The 22411-nt window shown below is 38.3% G+C and overlaps 1 protein-coding gene and 8 non-coding genes across 9 annotated transcripts; 4 read left to right on the top strand and 5 right to left on the bottom strand.

Moving 5' to 3' along the window:
* Nucleotides 1–3038: 3038 nt before the first annotated feature.
* Trnak-cuu lies at nucleotides 3039–3111 on the bottom strand. The gene has a single exon. It is a non-coding gene; the product is annotated as a tRNA-Lys (tRNA).
* Nucleotides 3112–4879: 1768 nt separating this feature from the next.
* On the bottom strand, nucleotides 4880–4953 carry Trnan-guu. Its single transcript has one exon. It is a non-coding gene; the product is annotated as a tRNA-Asn (tRNA).
* A 262-nt stretch (nucleotides 4954–5215) lies between these two features.
* Trnan-guu lies at nucleotides 5216–5289 on the bottom strand. Its single transcript has one exon. It is a non-coding gene; the product is annotated as a tRNA-Asn (tRNA).
* A 139-nt stretch (nucleotides 5290–5428) lies between these two features.
* Trnan-guu lies at nucleotides 5429–5502 on the top strand. The gene has a single exon. It is a non-coding gene; the product is annotated as a tRNA-Asn (tRNA).
* Nucleotides 5503–6620: 1118 nt separating this feature from the next.
* On the bottom strand, nucleotides 6621–6693 carry Trnar-acg. Its single transcript has one exon. It is a non-coding gene; the product is annotated as a tRNA-Arg (tRNA).
* Nucleotides 6694–11801: 5108 nt separating this feature from the next.
* On the top strand, nucleotides 11802–17643 carry LOC121530073 (ecdysone receptor-like). Its single transcript, XM_041818494.1, has 4 exons — nucleotides 11802–12703; nucleotides 16626–17122; nucleotides 17192–17358; nucleotides 17450–17643. Exons 2-4 carry the CDS (start codon nucleotides 16683–16685, stop codon nucleotides 17452–17454), a joined length of 612 nt encoding a protein of 203 aa, XP_041674428.1. The 5' UTR covers nucleotides 11802–12703; nucleotides 16626–16682; the 3' UTR covers nucleotides 17455–17643.
* Nucleotides 15214–15287, top strand: Trnan-guu. The gene has a single exon. It is a non-coding gene; the product is annotated as a tRNA-Asn (tRNA).
* Trnan-guu lies at nucleotides 15577–15650 on the bottom strand. The gene has a single exon. It is a non-coding gene; the product is annotated as a tRNA-Asn (tRNA).
* Nucleotides 16504–16577, top strand: Trnan-guu. The gene has a single exon. It is a non-coding gene; the product is annotated as a tRNA-Asn (tRNA).
* Nucleotides 17644–22411: the final 4768 nt, after the last annotated feature.

Here is a 22411-nt window from a genome sequence, read left to right as displayed (position 1 = left end):
TAGACGCCACAGTGTTCCGCAGATTGTAGGCGTTAGAGTGGGCGTGGCCGAATAAAAACTCGTGGAAAGTTGCAGTGGCATCCCTAAAATACGTATTCTTAAGCTAACTTTCTAGCTCTTTTAGTTCCCCAGATTTTTGCATTTTTGGGTTTTCGGGTTTTGTGGGCGTTAGGGTGGGCGTGGCTAGATGTTTGATCCGAACTTTCTATCACTTATAGTTATCGAGATATCAGGTTTTCTTGAAAATGCGAAAACCGTCTTTTGAGCTTGGTGGGCGTATGGGTGGGTGTGGCCAGATAATAGTACGACTAAAAGATGCGCTGTGATCCAAAGTTTATACATACTGAATTTCAACTTTCTAGCTCTAATAGTTCCCGAGATTTTAGTTTTTCGCGATTTGTGGGCGTTAGAGTGGGCGTGGCAGGATGCTGTAATAAACTTGCGCTGTCCCGAGACCTCAAGAATCTTCATGCTTAATCTCATCTTTGTATCTGCTATAGTTCCTGAGATCTCAGTGTTCATACGGACGGACGGACAGACGGACATGGCTCAATCGAATTCGCTATTAATCGTGATCAAGAATATATATACTTTATAGGGTCGGAAACGTTTCCTTCTATCTGTTACATACTTATCAACGAATCTAACATTCCCTTTTACTCTACGAGTGAGGGGTATACAAATTTTGCGCAATTACCCCGTATAGTTTTTTTGCAATCCATCGTAACCGACTTTCAAAAATTTTTAGATGGCTAACTTTGTAACTAAAGAATATTTTATTGAAAAGAGCATTTTAAAAATATTTAAAAATTCGACTCGAATTAGGTAATTTTTGGACAGAAAGTAGGGTCTGATTTCCGCATGAACTTAGTAATTTTAATATTGAATTATTATTTTTTATATTTTTGTGTGAATATCCATCAAAAAATGGTTTTTACATCAAGGGCGAAACCGTCAGTGCTTTAGGTAGTGCTAGCATATTTAATTTGATAATATTTTGAATATATATTACTCGAATTAATCAACTCTCGCGTTTAACATAAAATTGTTTATCAATGTTTACCGATGCCAAAAGGATGGTTTACGTACACCTTCAGTATATCAAGTGTTAGTATTCTTCGAGAAAAACTGTTACCTCTTCAGGCATTTATCTCACATAAACAAAAAAAAATCAAAATAATCCAAATATTCATATTCAAATACCAGATATTTAGTCAATAACACGATACACAATGTGAGTTGATGTGTATTTTCATTCAAATATTCTTTACATTTCCTTCAATTATTATTTATATTACATGATTAAATCTAAAATAACCATTTTGGCCCGTGATCAGATCACCTTTTGCGTTATAGCACGTCGCTCTAACCAACTGAGCTAATGGGTCTTTAGAAATATTGTTAAACAGTTTGATAACGCCGTATAGAATTTAGACTATATTAAATAGTATAAAACATCACATTTGCATTCACTTAATATCCTTAATAAAAGATCACTGATTCTGCATTTGCTTAATCAAACTGAGCAAAAAGTATTAAGTGAGCGGAAATGATGATATGAGCAAAAAGGATCTATTGAGCAAAGATTATCAAATAAGCAAATAGGAGTAAGTGAAAAAAAACTAAGCATGTTAACCAAAACAAGCCAAATCGAAAAAAATTAAGTGCAATTTATTAATCGTTGACTAACTCAATAGCAACCCAATACTATCTATTAGTAATTTAATTTAAAGAACAAAATATATACCCACGACCCTTAGATTGAAGAGTAAAAAAATATACACAAATACTTCATTATTGCACGCAACACAATCATAACTGTTTAACAACTAAAAATAGGTAGTATTAATTTAATTAAAAATAAATTGAGATCAACATTAAGCCTATTTCTCGAGCTGATCGAAGTAAAGTTATATTCATTTTTAAATGCACTTCAGGAGAATAAATGTAAAGAAATTAATAATGTAAGGAATTGCCAGTTTTGTTTAAATAAATATAATATAATGCCTATAATATAATGCCTATAATATACATATATATATTATATAGGTATACTAGCGAGCCCGACTCGCTTTGTTGATAGTCATTGCGAAGGCAAGTCGCACTCGGAACTGCAAACGTTTAAATTCGAATGGCATATCCGTCGGAATCATAGGGATATGTGGCAAAAGTACGTCTTCACCTTTGAATTTTCTAGTCAAAAAATGTTTTGAATCATGCGTTACGCCTAAAAGCAACGATGAGAGTGGTCCAACACATCCCTGGCGTTTCGTTGTTAAATTTGGGTGCGCTGCAATACGTGCAAATGTGATCAATTTTTCCAATAGCAACACCTGGATAAAGACTTTAGTCAAAGATAATGTCATAATGGAATAAGTGCCTAAGAAATTAAGCTTTTTATTTCATTTTGAGGAACCTCCCATTTGGATCCACCCTCACTATTTTCTATATACATAAAAATTACATTACATTAAAAAACCCTTCAAAAAATAAACAAATTTAAAATTTAACTGTTTAAAAAAGGGACGCCAGCCTAATTTTTAGAATGTTGGCATATACTCCCTCAGCTGTTAAGAGCTAGAGCTGCCAACTAGAAATGATCAATGCTGCCAACTTAATCACTTTTCCAAATTTTCAAACAATTTTCTCAATTTTAAATTTTCACGCATTTTCCTCGTTTATGATTAAACACGCCCGAAGCCCCCTTGAACACATACAAAAAATGTTATACAAAATCGGTCTAGTTTACGAGTCTTTAGTTTACAGTTTACGAGTCTATAGCGGATATACATGTTTACATTATTTTTTATATATATAGATAGAAGATATATGGAAGGGTATAGAAGGAAGAAAGGAAGGAAGGAGGGTGGGAAGGAAAGATAGAAGGAAGGTTATACTTTTTCCATTTTTAGTTTTAAATTTCAAATTATAAAAGATTAAATATGTAGTTATTCCTAATCAATCTGAATTTCTTTTTACACGTACAAAAATAAAGGCCATAATCCTTTTACTGGGTTAGATAAAGAAAAAAGATTCTTCGCCCAACGTGGGGCTCGAACCCACGACCCTGAGATTAAGAGTCTCATGCTCTACCGACTGAGCTAGCCGGGCAATGTTTTCAATTCAATAGAATTTGCCGCAGGAGCAACTGCAAACTTGCACACGTGGGTGTGGACTACAGATTTATTTTTAGCCTCGTCTAGACACTGCTTTGAGTGCATCTTCCTCCTTCATTTCGTGTAATATGTGAATCTAGTTTTCCGTTTCATTTGGTATCCCTCTTAGCTGCTTCTGCCTCTTTCCCTTGTCCTAAAATGGATAATTATTTATGAAGCTGCGCACCCTTAGCCCATTTTACTATTTTCTTGTGCCAAGAATGTCTAACATAGCGAACCTACCTCAATGCAATGGTAAAAATTGTGACGGCTTTGGGGACGGGAGAATAACACAGACCCAAGCACTGTAGAGTAAAAAAGTATATTAGCTTCATCGAAAAGTATGTAACAGGTAGGAGGAAACATTTCCTACATTATATAGGATAAAGTTCAGTATCAATAGCGAAGTCCATTGAAGTAAATTCTTGAGATCCATACGCAGCGTTTATTTCAGCAAGTATGTATAGTCTTAAGATGCCAGCGCATTTTGGGCATCATAAAAACCGACATTCTTAATCCGAACTTTCTATCACTTATAGTTACCGAGATATCAGCTTTTCTACAAAATGGGAAAACCGTCTTTCGAACTTATTGGGCGTAACAGTGGGTGTTGCCGGATAAAAGTACCACTATAAGATGCGCTGGCATCCAAAGATTATACACAACGAATTTCAACTTTCTAGCTCTAAGAATCCTGCGATTTCAGCAATCTTAGTTTTCCGTGATTTGTGGGCGTTAGGGTGGACGTGGCAGGATGCTCAGTCGGTAGAGCATGAGACTCTTAATCTCAGGGTCGTGGATTTGAGCCCCACATTGGGCTGTTTTTTTCAAATCACCATAAGCGCAATAGGGAAGTGTTGCCAACATGGATGAACGAAAAAAGAGGATAGATTTTTTAAAGGACAAAAACTATGACAATTATTATTTTTTTATTTTAATTTATTTGAAATATAATTTCTTCGATTAAATTGTTATTTTCTAGTTTTCCTGCGCTGCATATCCTATGTACATTCGAACTGATAAGCTGGCTTACGTTTTTATTATTATGGTGTTTTGAAATTGAATGTCTTTGGCGCCAAAATTACTAAGGTGCCCCACCGAATCATCATTTGCACAATGTTGTGCACTAAAAATTGCAAGTGCACCATCCTGCCATCCTATGAGATTTAATGCTGCGACTAGCTTGCACTGTATTTTGTTTGCTTTGATGCAAAACATTTTTGTTTATAGTTTTTTATAAGCGTTTTTGTTTGCTAAATTAACTGATGCTCAACACGTTATGATCTGGATTACACAAAGGTTTAACATGGTAGAACCGCATTAAAAAACGTTAGCTGATCACGGTAATTAAAAATAAATGAAATGTAGTTTAAAATAGTAAAGCGCATAAACATTAAAAAATAAATTTTAAAAAATCGGACAAAATAGGACAAAATAAAAAATCGCACAAAAAATGACAAACTATGAAAAGGCTGTTTTACCGAATAGATTATGTTTTTAAACTTTTGATGACAAAGCAGTTTGGAAAGGACAGATCTGCCCTTAAACGGACAAATGGGCAACACTGATTACTAGTGAAATAGCGCTTTTGTCTTGAACCAGAGATACGTTCAAGAGAAAAGCGGTATTATAGAATATTCTGATCACATCAAAAATACGGAATTAATGTGAGGTTTGATAATTTCTGAAATATTAAAAATAAATATATACAAAAAAATTCATAGCGCCCCCGGGTGGACTCGAACCACCAACCTTTCGGTTAACAGCCGAACGCGCTAACCAATTGCGCCACGAAGGCAGATGCTTAATATTTTCCAAGATATTTTTTCAGAAATAGTTAAAATTTTTAATAAGAAAAATAATAATAAATCAATTTTTTTATAAATCACTATTTTACAGTATATTTTGAAGTAATCTTAATGCTTATTTACAATACATCTTAACAAAAATGTTAATTTTTATATATATAAACAATTTGTTTTACTTTGTTTAACATCTAATTAAGAAGTTTTTTGGTAATCTGTATCTTTGTTATTAGTTAGAACCAAAAAGTAACTTTACGCCCCCGGGTGGACTCGAACCACCAACCTTTCGGTTAACAGCCGAACGCGCTAACCAATTGCGCCACGGAGGCCGTTCTGAGTTAAGAAAAATTTTCAGTCTAAATATAAATATTTTCTCAAGGACTAATTCCTTAATAGAAAAAAAGGGTTTTAGGAATGTTAAAGAATCTAAGCATTAGAATTAAGCTTTTTTTTCGGAAAATATCTGAAGCCTCCGTGGCGCAATTGGTTAGCGCGTTCGGCTGTTAACCGAAAGGTTGGTGGTTCGAGTCCACCCGGGGGCGCATACACTTTTTTGGGGTGTCAAAAGAGCATATTAATTAAAATTGAAAAAAAAATGTTTGTATAGAATTTTGATCAATAAAAAGTACTCCTGCCAAGAGTCGAACCTGGAATCAACTTCTGATCCTTAGGTAGATGGTGTTATCCAATGCGCAACAGGTTCCAAATGTTGTTCATAATAACGTAATTTTTATATACGATACTCGTAGAGTAAAAGGGTAGGTATATTAGATTCGTTGAAAAGTTTGTAACAGGTAGAATAACAGGTAGAAGAAAGCGTTTCCAACCATATGATCAGTATCAATAGCGATGCCATTAAGACATGTCCGCCTGTCCGTCCGTCCGTCAGTCCGTCTGTTCGTCCGACCGACCTGTGTCTGTCCGTACGAACGCTGAGATCTTTTGATATATATGAAACACAGAGTTCAGATTAAGGTTATAAGGCCTCACATGGACAGTGACGCCACCATCAGTTACTTAACATACTTTTTCTGACAAAAGGTGGCGCTTTATCCATTTCCAAAATGAGTATTTTAAAATTGTGTATGACAGTAACGGGTATCTTATAGTCGTGGCACTCCACTATATTGTTTCTTCTTGTTTAAACCAGAAATTAAATTCAGTTATTGTAATATGCTGAAATATAGATTTATTGTTAATTGTAGAGTTTCCAAAAACTTTCTTTTTTAAAATGAAAGTTAAGTTAAGTTATCTTTGTTTTAAACCCGACTTCAACTTGTTTCTAATTGGTTAAAATATGCCTTCAAATGGTATAATTAAAGGGTATACTGAGCCAAGTTTTACCATTTTCTTGGGTTATTAAATGTAAATAAAAATGAACAAATAAATATTAAATAAACAAAATATAGAATATTATAGTTGTAAAGATAGTCAAAAAGTCTAAACTCTAAGTAAAAAAAAATTTGTTAGCTTTAAACAAAATTGAAAATGATATTGGAAAAATAAAGCAATATTATTGAATTGAATTGAAAGGGTATACTGTGAGGTTTTTAGATTCCAAGGTAGTATTGTGTAAAACAACAAACCTATTTCATGCTATTATAAGCTGTTCGGTTTTGGCAGTCAAAATAAAAACTAAAGGAATTAAAAAAAAAACTTTCGATCCTGCCAGGAGTCGAACCTGGAATCTTCTGATCCGTAGTCAGACGCGTTATCCATTGCGCCACAGGACCAGTTGAAATCTAAGTATTGTGTTTCCCAATATAAGCAACTGTAGGGCTTATATGTATATATTGTTTTGTTCTCTTGTTTGTTTTTGTTTAAAGCGGAACACACATTTGACCCCACTCTAGGGCATTTTCAATATCAAGCTGTCAGCTGTTAGTCGTCTACGATTGAAGACATCTCCACATAAACATGATAATTTATGCAAGCTAACGAGTTTAAAACTAAGAGCTTTAACCTTCATTATTATGTTTATGGGTAAATTAGTTAGTTTTTTTTTCTATCATTTAATTATTTTATCTACCGATATAAAGTATTTTTATATATACGTTTATCGTTTCTCAATTATTAAAACAAGCTCAATACCTGCCTAATTTAATGTAACAGATTCCCTGTGACAGGTTCGGCAGTTTCTCTCAAATTACTTCAATAACGTTCCAAGCTATAAGTAAAGTTATATTTTACTTTTTGTATTTGCTAAATCTGACTTTATTATACTCGTTACACGTAGAGTAAAAAGATATATTAGGCGTTTCCGACCCTATAAAGTAAATATATTATTGATCAGTATCAATAGCGAAGACGATTGAGCCATGTCCGTTTGTCCGTATCAACGCTGAGATCTCAAAAACTATAAGAGATAGAAAGTTGAGATTAAGCATTAAGATTCTTGAGGTTCATACGCAGCGCAGTTTATTTCCGCAACCTGACACGCCCACTCTAACGCCAACAAATCACGAAAAACGAAAATAGCTGAAATCTCAGGAGTTATTAGAGCCAGAAAGTCAGTATGTATAATCTTGGGATGCCAGCGCATCTTATGGTGATATCTCGGTAATTTTAAGTGATAGAAAGTTCGGATTAAGCATGTAGGTTTTTATGATTCTCCCAATGCATACTTTTTTCTGATTAAGCCACGCCCACTCTAACGCAAACAAAACCCGAAAAACCACAAATGCGAAAATCTCGTGAACTATAAGAGCTAGAAATTTGTGCTTAAGAATACGTATTTAAGAGATACGACTGCTGCCTGCCTCTAGTTGTCTGGCCATGCCCACTCTAACGCCCACAAACCGCGGAAAACTGTGGCGTCTATCTTATAGCGTATCTTATAGTCGCGGCTCTCGACTATAGCGTTTTCTCTTGTTTTTTTCCGGGTATCATCACTATTATTTTCTGACCCAAATTAGTGATATTTGAAAAAATTTTATGATAATATAATATGTAAACTTATGTCAGACAATCAGTTTCATATATTAGAAATATATAAACCAAATAGTTTGCCGTTGCTCGACAAAATAAAAAACTAGTATTTGCAAAAGTCTCTCTAGCGAAGTTAATCGATTTTTAGCAGCGATTCCTTTTTCACTAAACAACTATTTAGTTGTTCTGCAGGGCCGCCTGGCAGGTGTTATACCTTTCCACTTGGTCATTGCCAGTCCGCCTCCTTTCAGATCTAAGTGTTTTCTTGGAGCTCAACTTAACTTTCACTTCGTTAGACGAATAGGACGTTATCACCCACCGGCCCACAAATTGGTGCATTGTTTGGGTCAAGGATGCAGCTCAAAGGGTACTTTGACATGCTGCGCCCTGGGGTTAATGTGGGCGTTCATTCCACTGAGTTGTATGTCTTGGCCTGAAAGCTTTGAACTGAAAGTAGTTTTCCGTTTGTTCCAATGCTCTGTTCTTCTGAGGTGGGGTTGAAAATTATTCGTGTCGTGGGTGAAATTTTCTAGCAGCATTTATAAAACATTTAGCAATGTCTACCGGTTACTACTTATGTTATCTACGAAAGGTGTTTTAGTAGATGGGTCTTTCAGCAATAACTGATTCATAGCCATTCAGCTTGGGATACATATTCCCTAAACATGTATAATTTTTGTAAGATAAAGTATAGCAATTCTCTAATATTCTTCAATATATGCAGTAAAAATGAAACTTAAAAAAAAAAAAAGATGACATGCGTTTCAACCTCTTAAAGCATTTGCAGTTCAATAAATAGTTAGTTAGGATTGACCTACCAAAAACTTTTTTCTTGCCAAAGAAAATGGTAAGTGTTTTCTGACATCTGACCCCACCACCCAGTACCACACCCCCGACAGCTTTCGTCACATGATGTATCCACTCAATTGTACAACGCTTTTAAACAAGTAAAAGAAATAAAAACCCAAAACCCAAATCCCCAAAAAGAAGCAAAAAAAGCAAAGCGGAGAAAGGAGAGTGAATGCGCTTGCAGCGGCGGCTGCCAAAAATAAACATTCATCGGGAAATAGGCCGTTCTGCTGTCTTCCATAATGGTATAGTTATAGTTGTCTCACCGCCGAAAGAGCATCGGAGAGCTAGTGCAGCCGCCGCCAAGTGCAAGAGCAAGCTCCGTTCATCGGCATCGTTCGGCAATTTACGTCATCGCAATTGGGTGCACTTTTGGTTCTCTCCTCGCCTCTCCGTTAGGCGCCTATCCACCGCCCTCCATCCTTTCCATTCAAAATACAAACTGCACAGGCCAATAAGAACACAAGGCAAGAGTCAAGAATCGCTTCTATTTCACTGTCGCAAAATAAATATTGCCTATTGCCTATTAAATATATCACGAAGAATTGTACCTCGTAAATTTGCATATGGACTTTGCTGGATGCATATACGTAGGTCGTTTCAAAAGTAGTTACAATCCCATTTTCGAAATGATCAAAAAAAGGATAAAATTTTAAATAACTTAAAATTATAATTAATTTTTGCAAAAAAAAAAATTTCATTTTCCACTTTTTAAAGGTTAAACGTCTTTAAGACCAGTAAGAAGGTAATGCGATCACTTCCAGATCAGCTCGGCGTGATTCATAGCTCATTCACGCTTCCACCTCTAGATTCTAGAGCGTATCATGTGCAATTGGCCGCTCACTTCCTCTGCTGCCTCTTGGGATGGGTATGGGTGAGTAGTTTCGAGGGGGTGGACTAGTTCTGTGTGTATGTTATTATGTATGTATATATGTGCGAGAGAGCAGGGTCTGGTTGCAGCAGCGATTTTCGTCATGGCTCAGTGCTTTTGACGATTTCCTCTACGCTCCCGCTATCTCTCTCCCACATCGGACGAGCTGTAAAGCTGAAAGTTGCATGCGCCGCTCTCACACTCGCATTTGCATGTGCCCATTTGTGTGTGATGCGAGTGTAAAATTATTCATTTTTTTCTAAGGTTCAGTCTCAGAGTTGAAGGTCAGTTGATGCTTTATGTCATTCAACTTGGTGTCGGCGTTTGTTGATGTAGTTGTGGTTGTTGCTTTTAGCGTTTTCGTCATCGCTGCGCTAGTATTTTGCGTTTGTGCCTTTTCTACGCTAGCCGCTCGCGTGTCGTGCCATTCGTTTTGGGCGTGTATGCCGTCCCCTAGCCGCCCCAAGCATCCAATTCGCGCTCCCCTCAGGGGTGGAGAATGCAGGTCTGGTGGCAACTACAGGGCCGCAGACGCTTTATTGGATTTCCATTGCTAATAGGTTCAATAGACGATTATTGCAAATTAGCTTAGATGAATAGCGAGTGTGAGGTTATGTTGAAGGAATGCGCGTCATGGTAAAGGGTCATCCCCTCCAGGCCGGTAGTATACCAGCTATACACTGCTCTTACCTTCAAAATCGACAACAATATCAGAATTCTCACGGCCAACACAAGGAACGAGGGAATTGCGTGCTATTCTCCCGACCAAATGCAATTTAAGAGTTGATAAAAAATAAAATAAAGCGAAATTCCATTGAAAATTACAGAAAAAGCGTTAAAAAATAAAAGTCACATAGCAGTCATAGCGGCAGCGACGTCGGCTGGCAGCGAAATCAACACAAAAAGTGTGTTACAAAGTCACAGGCGCAAAAAAGCAGCAAGAACAGCAGCAACTACATACATAGGATATATGTATATCGGCAGCGCAGTCGCCATCAAGAAGAGCTTAAAAGCCACAGCGTAAAATACACAGAATGGCATCAGCAGCAGCAAGTCGGACTCTGCCAATAAGACCAGTACTAAAACCAGTTTTTATTTTCTCAAAAGTTCCGCACTCTGGCCCAAAGCCAGCAGAGCTACAACAAGAACACGTACATATATTTGGCCAAGTTCGCGCACAGTGGGCCGAATTCGGCTCTGAAACTAAATGCAAATGCATTTAAATATTTTAATAAGCTTACATCCTAACTGAATCTATTCAACGCTGTTCAACTAGAATAGGGTTAAAGGATAATAATAAATCTATGCGGTACTTTTTCCTTTAAAAAAAGATTGCATATTGTAAATCTGGATGTATGCGGTAATTTATCTGCAACGGTAGTCTAAGCTTTTATTTTGACAAATTCGAAATATGTTATTGATTTCGATATTTTATGACTCAAGTTTAAATGCTGATGCACCGTTAACACCAACATGAATTTGCAAGTTTGAAATCCATTATACCAACTTTTACGTATTTGAGCTTTCGACATCTTACAAATCAGATTCACAGAATTTTTTAAAGAAACCACCCACAGCTTTAAAAATATTGTACTCCAAATGGCTGCTATTTTAAAACATTAATTTACTTATTAAGAAAATAGATTCGCTAAAAAAACAAATTTGTATACATCAAAGGAAAACGGATAAATGAAAAAAGTTTCTAACCAGTTTTTATGACTTGATCGAAAATTATTAGGAAGAACATATTTTTAACAATATAATTTTAAGCACTGTGCCTGCTGACTGCTGCTGCTGTTTCTACTGCACCATGTTGTTGTTACTCTGGCCGCTTTAGACCGCCGCGAAAGTTGATCGAGCGCAGCTTAAGAGTCAAAATAGCGAAGCGCCAAAAAAAAAAAACAAAAATAGAGTCTGAGGAAATCACAGAGACCAAAAATCGGACTCGTGAGCAAAACGGCGGCATTGCCAAGCCGAAAAAGTCGGTAAGAGCGCATGCGCAACAAAGAGCAACAATTACAAACTGGCCCCCATCAAGAGAGGACGAGTGAAGTGGGATGAAGTGAGGCGTTTGACAGCGAGGGTGGTGGAGAAAAGAGAACTAGCCATAGAGAGACAGAGAGCTTCACCTGACAGCAGCGGCAGAGGACAAGCAGCGCTGTGAACGCAGGCGGTAGAGGAGGTGGCGTTGACGTTTCAGTTTCAGAGTTTCTCGAGTAATACAAATTACATCGCGCGCAGTTGTCGGTGGAAAAATGCAGAAAAATCGAAAATAAACTCGGATACCGTGCTAGAAAACCAGAGAACAACGCGTAGAGTGCCACAAATTTCGGATCAATTTACGCGCTGCACCCGATTTTGTATGTGCTCAAACTAATTTGAATTTGAAGTTATTGAAGCCACTGAAATTGTGCCGAGCTGGATATCTAGTGTTGTTGTTGTTGCTGCTGCTGGCGAGTGACACGTCCCCCTTGCGCCACCACCCCCTCGTCAATCATTTTATGCAGTTGGCGCTTGTTTACTCGCTCAGAGAGAGAGAGAGTCAGAACAAAAAAAAGAGAGAGTCAGAACGAGAGAGACAAAGGCAGAAAAAGAGAGCACAGAGTGTTTCTTTGGACAATGTTTAGCGAACGAAAAGAAAAGTAGCTTGTGCCTAAAACTGTTACACCTATTTCGACAGTGCCGTGTGCCAATCATACGTTCATTCAAAGTTTTGCTGACTCCTGAGTTTTTCAATTTAATTGCACCAACAACTAAATCGTCGAGATATGCACGTGTCTCGGCTCTGCAAATGCATTTCCTACCCTCTCTCTCTCTATTCCTCTCTGCAGCTTTCTCTCTCCTTACGCTCTTGATGACTCTCTCTCATCCTCTTATAGAAAATGCACTTGCACAGTGGGCCGATACTAGCTTTATAATACTGTTGAGCAGAGTTGAAAATGCAATAAAAATTTCGTTTTTTCCCTTTAGCAAGTGCTGAAAGGACAGATTTCGTGTTTTTGTTAATCTTAAAAATAAATAAAAAATATACACAGTAAAAAGTAAAGGAAAAAATCACAACAACGGATTATTTTAGAAATACAACATAAAAATGGGTGAGTGAGTGTAACTGCATCTGAAATAAACAAATAAATATTTAAAATAGCTTATGAGGGATTCTTGCATTGTGCTCTTGATTCTAGTTAAAAATGGGATTTTATACTCCTTAAATGAGTATAAAAGTATCGGTGCAAATAGGACAATGCTAAATTAATTATTTTAGGAATGTCAGTCATGTTAAGCAAACATTTAGTCCTAGTGAATGATCTTTCGCTTAATTAATGATTCTCTAATCATTTACTAATTAATAGATAAAAGGAAGCGCTTCCAACCCTTCAAGGTATACATATGTTTAATTGGGATCAATAGCTGCAACTATAAAGCGATGTCTGTATGTCTGTCTTTCCCTATAAACGCAGAAATTTTGGAAACCATAAGAGATAGAATATTAGGATTAGGAATGCGGATTCTGGTGAAGCTTACGCAGATTGTTTAAGAATCCTACTAAGTAAGAACATTTTGAATTAGGCGTGCATATTCTTAAGATGTCAGCGCATGTGTGTGCTTTTATCATACCACCATGCCCACTTTAACGCCCTCCAACCCCAAAAAATGTGTCGGTTTTCTGTATGAAGGTTGAGTCTGAGCGTGCAGGTTCTAGAGATGCCACTGCAGCGTATTAGTATCTAGCTACGCATCTATACCCACAAATTGAAACAAAACAAACTGAGTGCCGCAACTATGAGATACTCTTTGCTGTTTTACACAATTTTCATTTTTCTAATGGAAATTCACAAAGCGCCAGCTATTGTCAGAGAAAGCATGTTGAGTAACTGATGGTGACGTCACTGCCCATGTGAGGCCTTATAACCTACATTTCACAAAAAAACTTATTTGCGATATTATTTAACCACAGAAAGAGGGTCAGGCAATGCTAAATTGATCTTAATATACATAAAGGTATATATAGTACCTGTAACCTGTTACATTTGCTTAACGATTACATTTTAAAATTTCACTCTTCAAGTAACGGGTATAAAAGTATATGATTTCTTGATCAGAAAGAACAACCGTTTCGATCTAGCCATGTCAGTCTATGTTTTTCAACGAATTCAGAAATTCATGTGTAGTAAGGAAAATGTATTTAAAGCTTGTGTTACGTGTTATGGTAAAACTTGCATTGGGAAAGTAGTATTTTGAAAGACTATTAAACTGCAAATGAAATAGATTTAAAAAAATGCCAAAAGACTATTTGTTAATGATACAGAAATTTCAATATCTTCTTTTATAACACTTTTCCTGGACTTTTGTTATCATACATCGGAATGACTATGGTTTACAGAGCTCTGCGGCTAAGACCAAAACTGAAAACTGATTTCTTTCTCCTAATTGTTATGCACAGAAATTGCAGCTGCAATGTGCTCGGCGGCGGTGACAATTGGAAATGCAGATGAGTTGTGGTCGCCTCGCCAAGTTTTCCCTGGTGATTTTAGAAAAATACAACCCAAACGGAATTCTCCTGTTTTTTATGCAGCGGAAATGCATCATTTGCAGTGCGTCCCCCTCGATCGCTTCATCGCTCCGGCGGTCAGCCGGTCGTCAACCGTGTTTCTTGTCGGTCCGATTGTTTACCCACACCACGAAAAGCACAACAACAAGACCAACAACACGCCGGTCCGAGAAATTAGTGCAAGTGCAACATGCCAGAAGTAAAGCGAAACGAACCAAAAGGCGAATAAACTCTGTCGAATGCAAGAGGTCTAGTAGAGGGGTTGGATGGAAGGCTGTATAAAAGTCTGGTTCTGTTTTGCTATTTTTCATGTGCCACAAATAGATTTTAGTCTGCACAAGTGTCGCCGAAATTTTGCATTCGACTATCTTGTTGTGCTTTTTCCCGCCACACTTTCATTGGATATTTTTATTCGCCTGGTTGGTCAATTAAATTTTGATAGTCATTCTGAGGCAAAAGGCAGACTTCAGATGGGTTATGTAAGCATCAAATTAAATTGGGTCACAATGCTCGGATCTGGTCGGTAGATGGCTCGGCAGTGCTTCTGACCAACGCGGAACGACCTTATCAAGGATTCTGGGTCAATATGCTTACGCCATTTTGTCGGCGCCTCGCATGGTTGCGTACATTGTGTGGGTTATTATGGGCTTGTGCTTTGGGTGATTGCTTTGTGGGCGGTACACTTGAGATTTAAATTCTGTGCTAAAACAAAAAAGCCGCCTTTTGGGTGGCTTTGCTTTAGTTTAAGTCCTACCGATGCATGTAACACGTAGTTAAAATGCATTAAACTACTGCATTGACCTCGTTCGACTTCAGGTAATTTACAGCTGGTCATGCAATTTAATACCTGGGTACATGCATATAAATAATAAAATTACATGTCAAAGGGCGGCAAGAAAATTCCTCTAATAAAATGAATGATTATATTAGTGAAAATTCTAAGTTAAGGCCAATCAATATTAATAAGTTAACTTTTAATTCAGTGTACTTGTACATATTTTTAGTAAGGTGCACTGCTGTTTCTCAAAATCGCGACGTGACGAGCCGAGACCAACGGCCTCCGTGGCGCAATTGGTTAGCGCGTTCGGCTGTTAACCGAAAGGTTGGTGGTTCGAGTCCACCCGGGGGCGGATTTTTTTATGCTGCCATAAATGATAAATGATTTAATTTAATAAAAGAGTCTAACGATATAAAAACACAGACAATATTTTTGGTATATATTATTATTAGTTTTAAGTCTAAAGCTATAGTTGTTTAATGAAGAGTAATAATTGACCAAATACAGGCAAATCTAAAAAGAATGGTCGTCTTTGTGATTTGATTATATTTGTTTTCATCTTATAATAACTTATTCAATAATTTATTAATTAGGTTTTATTTTGATACTAAGAACCACTCTACTACAAAAAGAAAGATATTCGCCCCCGGGTGGACTCGAACCACCAACCTTTCGGTTAACAGCCGAACGCGCTAACCAATTGCGCCACGGAGGCTATTGAAATCGGATCATACTATAACTATTTTTATATTAGGGAAATTATTAAAAAATAATCAAAATTTTCAAAGGTTACAGAAAATATGAGAACCAAAAGGCGAGGGAACTCTGTTAAATGCACGGGGTCTAGTCGTGGGATTATAGGAAGGTCTGAATAAAAATCCGCTTCAGTATTGATATTTTTCATCTACCACAAATAAATTTCAATCTGCATAACTGACGCTAAGAATTTAATCTAAAGTTGACTTTTATCAAGGGTAAAAGTAAAAGTTATTGAAAAGTGTTTGAAAAGAAATCATTGTCATCCGCCGAATATTTTAAAACATTATCACAATTCATCATAAAATTATTATAATAAAATGAGATTTTCGTATTATGTGTCGATGAAAACACTTTTTAATAAAAATGTGCCCTAAAGAATTAAAGATTTCGAAGTACTTACATATGTAAAAACATATAAAAGTGTTGTTCGTTCATGAAAGCTTCCCACGTAACACCATTTGTAAGGTTATAAATTTGTTTGTTTTAATAAGAATTTTATTATATAATAAAGATAGTTTTGTAAAAGTTAAGAACTCAAAAAAAAAAAATATTTTACTAAAATGTATTAATTTTTTTTTTTATTTATAACTCCATATGTTTTAATTTTATATCTGAAATTTGTATTATAAAAGATAGAATAGCTTACAGAACCGAACTAATATATTTGATATAGCACTGGCTGCCGGGCTTTCGGCTATGTGAAAACTTCTGTTGTAATTCATAGGAGTTGTTTTGTAAATTTTGAATGCATTAAAAACTAAAGCTTCCCGCTTGACTTACTTTTGATATATGACATTACGTTGACGTAAGCCTCCGTGGCGCAATTGGTTAGCGCGTTCGGCTGTTAACCGAAAGGTTGGTGGTTCGAGTCCACCCGGGGGCGGATCCCTTTTTTCGTGATTATTATTTTTATTTATAATTTTTTTTTTAGCAATCGATTTGGTGAACTATGTGATCCTATGCGTACGGACACCATGAAGGCGTGGCCATGTTGAGCGGACAACCACAATCAAAGAAAAAGAGCTCGACGATACCCAGCCACATATCGCTGCAACAACAATTAGTTGCCTCTGCAGCCGCATCGTCCTCTGCAACAGTCTCCTTTTCTTCCTCGCCTGCCAGCAAAAGTCATGCCGCCCTGACCTTGCCTGTGGCCAGTGCAAATGGCGGCGCAACAATAACCACATGTGCAACCGCAGTCGAGGATAAACTGAGACCTATCCCCACGACAATTAAAATTGAGCCCATGCCGGACGTCATTGCCGTGAGCACGGCAGCCGGAGGATCCAGCGTTGCCGCCGGGGCATCTTCTTCAGCAGTATCTGCATCTTCCAATAAGACAAATTCGACAGCAGCGGCTTCGACGTCGGCTGCGGCTGCAAACGGGCATTTGGTGCTCGTGCCCAACAAAAGGCCACGTTTAGATGTGTAAGACTGCCATCTAAAAAATTACTTTGCCGGAAACCACTTGTGCCTCACAATTAATTTTCTCTGCAGCCCCGAGGATTGGATGTCCACTCCTAGTCCTGGTAGCGTGCCCAGCTCTGCGCCGCCTCTTTCACCGTCACCCGGCTCGCAAAATCACAGCTATAACATGTCCAATGGCTACGCATCGCCAATGTCTGCCGGCAGTTATGATCCTTACAGTCCCACCGGAAAAACAGGTAAGATATGTTTTCGTTTTTAATCAGTTTTTACATATACACGTTATTTTACTTACACATTACATGGAAAATATTGTAAATATAACTGAAGCATGAACAACAGGTGGCGCTCCATACGTGTTCAAATCTGACTCAGTTAAATGTGCCAGCGATGAAGAACAGATGGCGCAAAGTTCTAATTTTGTAGGTGTAAATTCGGAGTAATGTATTTTATGTGTAAAAAATCTCTGCTATCTGCAACTCAGATTCAGGAATAAATTTAGAAAAAGTGAAGCAAAAATAAAGCGAAGAAGAGTCGACTTAAAAAATTTCATCTCTTTTATAATTATACCCATTACTGGTAGAATAAAAGAGTATATTAGATTCGTTGAAAAATATGTAACAGGTAGAAGGAAGCGTTTCCGAACCACGCCCTCACGCCCACAAATCACTATCTTACAGTTGGCCACTTAGACTGTTTTTGCTTTTTGTAGAATCGCTGAGATCTTGGTAACTATAAGTAATAAAAACTTGGGATTAGGAATGCATTTTTTAATGATCCCCCAATGCGTTTTATTTTATTTACCATCTTTTACCATATTATTTTACCATCAAACCAAAAACGCTTTAATCTTGATAACTATATAGGTAGGGAGTTTTAAATAGACATACATATTTTTGAGATGATACTGCAGCTCGAAGTGGTATTTTCATGTAGCCACGCCCACTATAATGCCCACAAACCGCGAAAATCTGTGGCGCCCATAATATTAAAACGTACGTCTTTGTTTGACTTTGAGTATTTCTAGTTTAAATCTATGATTTACCAAAGATTTTTCAAATCAGACCAATATTTTGGTATACATTAAGAAATGTATATGGTTATAAGGCCTCACATGGACAGTGACGTCACCATCAGTTAGTAAACATGCTTTTTTGACAAAAGCTTTTTTTTCCCCATTTCCACTAGCAAAGTGAATATTTTAAACTTGTATAAAACAGTAACGGGTATCTTATAGTCGCGGGACTCGACAATAACGTTTCTTGTATCCAAACCTTTTCTTTAGGATTGACCTTTCTTGACCTTCCTTCATCAAATCATGAAAAGTGCAGAAAATCAGAAAAAGGTTTCCGTTGATGACGATGCACTGCATCTTCCATAATTTTTAACAGATTTTTAGATACAAGTGCACTTTCTTAGTGGCAGCGTCCGCTTAATTTATAAATATAAAATTTTGATTATAATCAGGAAAATTTGTATGACGCATGACAAAGCAAAACCAAACAGGGAATTAGGCACGAACGGGACATCGAAAGGAAACAAATACACTCCCCCGCGCTCAAAGATTCGGTCGAACACATAGACAGCGGCACACAGACATAAGCCGAGAACGTGCCTTTCACCTTTCACGTGAAAACGTGGCCAGCTCCAAGGTCATGGGCGCTGCAGACAAGGCAAATAAAAGGCCAAAACCCCCGGGCTAAGCAGCTACCACCCATCACTGAAACCCCGAACCCCCAGAAGGTCTATTCGCATCCAGACTAGGAGAAAATGTAAGCCTCGAAATTACCAAAACGCGCCGCAGTCGGGACGAGCAGACAGACAGATGATTATTCGGGGGAGGGTCGGTGGTAGGCGGCTATCTGACAATGGCAATAAAGTTGAAAGTTGAAGGTCACCAGACGTTTGACTGCACACGCACACACGGGCTGCGACTTCGACGCTGACGTCGTTTTTTGGCACTAAATGCTCGGCATCGTAAACTTTTCTCGTGAAAAGTGGGTGGAAGGCAGAAGGAACTTGGAGATGGAGCGCCCGCAAAACGCCTCACCGCCAAAGCCAACGCCCTCCAGCCTCCTAAAGTCTGCTCCTCTGGGTGGCTTTTACGGCTCCTAAAATAAAATGGCCACTGTCGGCCCGAAAATAATCGATCCCACAGGCAGGCTCCCTTTGTAACTCCCGCGAAATTGTGCGTGCGCTTGAACTTCCCTCGCGTTTACTTTGCTCACTTCAACTTGGGGATTCGTCTGGAGGAGCGCGGGCTGCGCCGACCCAAAAATCAATGGGGCACGGAGGTTGTGTGTGTAATGAAATCAAGCCAAGGCTATTGCCGCTCGGTGTAAGGACAAACTAAGCAGACATAACCCTTGTCCCCATCCTCTTCTTGGTTCTGTCTGGGGGGTGTTTTTTTTTTTGGCAATTTCACTTGCTATTGGTTTTCCCTCTCTGGTTGTGGGTTGGCTGCCGGAGGACGTGTGCAAAGTAGCGTATACGCAATTCCACAAACAATACTCTAAGAACCGAGTTAGCACAGAACACAGACCTTACTCCGATTTTTGCATTCTTACCACGCTTGATTTCTCGACTATTTTCCAACATTTTCTTGACAGTTTCATTTCATTGCTTTTGGGTTTTTGCTCGTTTGCTATAGTTGACTGCTGGAATCATTGATTTATGCGAGAGTGTGTAAGATTAGTTATTTGCCTGCTGCTGACAAGTACAAGGTCACTTTTAGAGAAGGCAATGTCCAGATTTTGGACAGCCTGGGCGCAGTATTTAATATATGGTATTCGTTAAGTTGGATGATTCTTGCAGAATTGAGGGAGTAACCTCCAATTAAGCTAACCGTCATTGCCCATGTGAGGCCTAATAACCTACATTTTTTTCCGATTTGAAAAAATTGTTGATAAATCGATAGATATTGACAAAAATATGTTATACAAGGTGAAACGAAGACGTACACTATAATATTATGGACGCCACAGTTTTCCGCGGTTTGTGGGCGTTAGATTGGGCGTGGCCGGAGGAAAACTTTTGTCGAGCTGCAGTGTCATCTCTAAAATACGTTTTCTTAAGCACATCTTACTAGCTCTTATAGTACCCGAGATGTTTGCACTTTTTGTTTTCCGAGCCTTGTGGGCGTTAGGGTGGGCATGGCTAGGTGGGAAAACAAACAATTCGCATTGGGGGCATCATAAAAACCTAAATTCTTAATCCGAATGCTGAAATAAACTTTCGCTATGTATGGACCTCAAGAATCTTCATGCTTAGTCTCAACTTTTATTAATAGCTTCGGAAACGCTTTTTCAACGAATCTAGTATACCCTTTTACTCTACGAGTAACGGGTACAAAAAGTGGACTCATAACTGTTAAATGCATAAGAGAAGCGAAATCCTTTCCTAAATATCGAGAACCCGAAGCTCTCCTAACACGCAAATTGGCATAAGAACTGCTGGCTGCATGCACTTTCCAGAGAAAACTTAGCCACGCCAAATCGAATCGATCATCGATTGGGCAATGTATGCGATTAGGTTTGCCCTACCTAATGTCTAGACGGACAAGAGAAAGCCCAGACTCAGCTTAATCTAAGCAGGACACGCAACGTTGGGCTAAGACCGAAAAAAGAGGAGGTGAAGGCCCAAAGACACAGCTTTTTCAGGCTTCCAATAATGATTATTCAATCATGCGCCTGAAACATGATAACCGTTGCCAGTCTGGCTCGGTGTCTGGACTCCAAAAAGGCTATGGGTATCAAAGCCGAGAACTGGTTTCGGCCGGTCCCCCTCACCTCCTCTTGCTTGCATTTTCTGATTCTACCTTAGAATTTGTAGCCTTACCAAAATGCGATCCTTCGTCTCTTCAAATTTGTCGCTGCGGTTCTGGTTCGTCTTGCTGTAGAGAGCCATTCAAGGTCTTTGCGGCTGCTTTGGGCTTCAGACGGAGGGATAGCAGATGCTTTTTGCCGGCCAGCAGGTACACTTGCTTGCCATTGTCTGCAGAGTGATGATCATAAAAAACAAACGACTCTTGCCTTAGTGTGTCAAATGGTCTGCAGGGGTTGCTAAACCACAGGGACGGACGGCGGTCTTGCGGACTTTGGTATCGTACCACGACCAAAGGCTATGCCATTGTGTTTGGGTCGGCACATGTTTGCGATTCTCTCTTCTGTGTCCGTTCTTGCTTGTATTCGCTATACATAAGCTTATATATATAGTTTGACCTTGATCTTGAACGTACATTTATATACATATTTATATATCTTCGTATATGAATGTTGGTTCCATGTGAGGAGGAAGACCGGCAGCGAGTAAGTGCGACAGCGGGGGGGACAAGGAAGCGAAGAGTCGAATGTGATAATACAGGGTCCTCACTTTTAATTGTATTCTTAATCTCGATCAAAATTCAAGATGTTGCAAGATTGTTATCCAGTTTTTGTTCAGAATTTTAGAAAAGATTGCTGCCGGATTAAATAAATCCTAACCATTAAAGAAAAGATAATGTGCAATTTAAAAATAATTTTGTGTATTTGTTAAAAAAAAAAATATTACCCTGCATTTAGAACTTTGATTTAGTAATGAATTGAAAGAGAATTTATAATCACAGGACCCCCCTGACACCCTATGCTAACCCAGTGCGCTTTTAACCCAATTAACTTTCCAACTGCAGCCTTCGCTGCCGAAGGGTTAAAAACGAATTTGAAACCATGGGACAAGCGTTACCTAATATTGTTGGTGTTGGTGCTCCCGTTGAGTGTGTGTGCGTGTGCTTCCGATACGTGGAAGCATAAATAGGCCAAATGCCATTAGCACAAGAGCTTCGTGCGACGCTGTCGATTCCAGAGTGGCGAGTTCTTGTTTGCCTTCAGCAGTTTTTTTTGAATATATAAATGCAGCATTAGCGAGGGTATGTGTGCGAATGTGCTTCATGCAGAACCCGCACAATTAATTCTGCTAAAAACAAGCAAAGCGAGGAAACAGGAGGAGGACCGACAAAAAATAACAAATTCCCCCGATACACTCGTATATGGGCGTATGGGGTATATACAACATGGGCATATGTGCGCATTGTTGTGTCCTTGAAATCCATGTGAAGTTTTCGCTTTCATGATAACGATCAACTATATAATGAAGCGGATAATCACACAGATAATCATGACGTTGCTGTTTTGATGGATACTTTGATCGGTGGCTCCCAGGCCTCAGATCCAATCCTTCGTTCTTGGGGCATACTAAACGGTAGCTAGGTGCCACAAATGAAATTTGGTCATTGTCTTCTTTCTAAGAAGAGCGAGA

The sequence above is a fragment of the Drosophila eugracilis genome, unplaced genomic scaffold, assembly GCF_018153835.1.
Source record: "Drosophila eugracilis isolate 14026-0451.02 unplaced genomic scaffold, ASM1815383v1 contig_2171, whole genome shotgun sequence".
NCBI lineage: Eukaryota > Metazoa > Arthropoda > Insecta > Diptera > Drosophilidae > Drosophila > Drosophila eugracilis.
The sequence above is the reverse complement of the archived record's forward strand: the minus strand, read 5'-3'. Positions and strand labels throughout refer to the sequence as shown.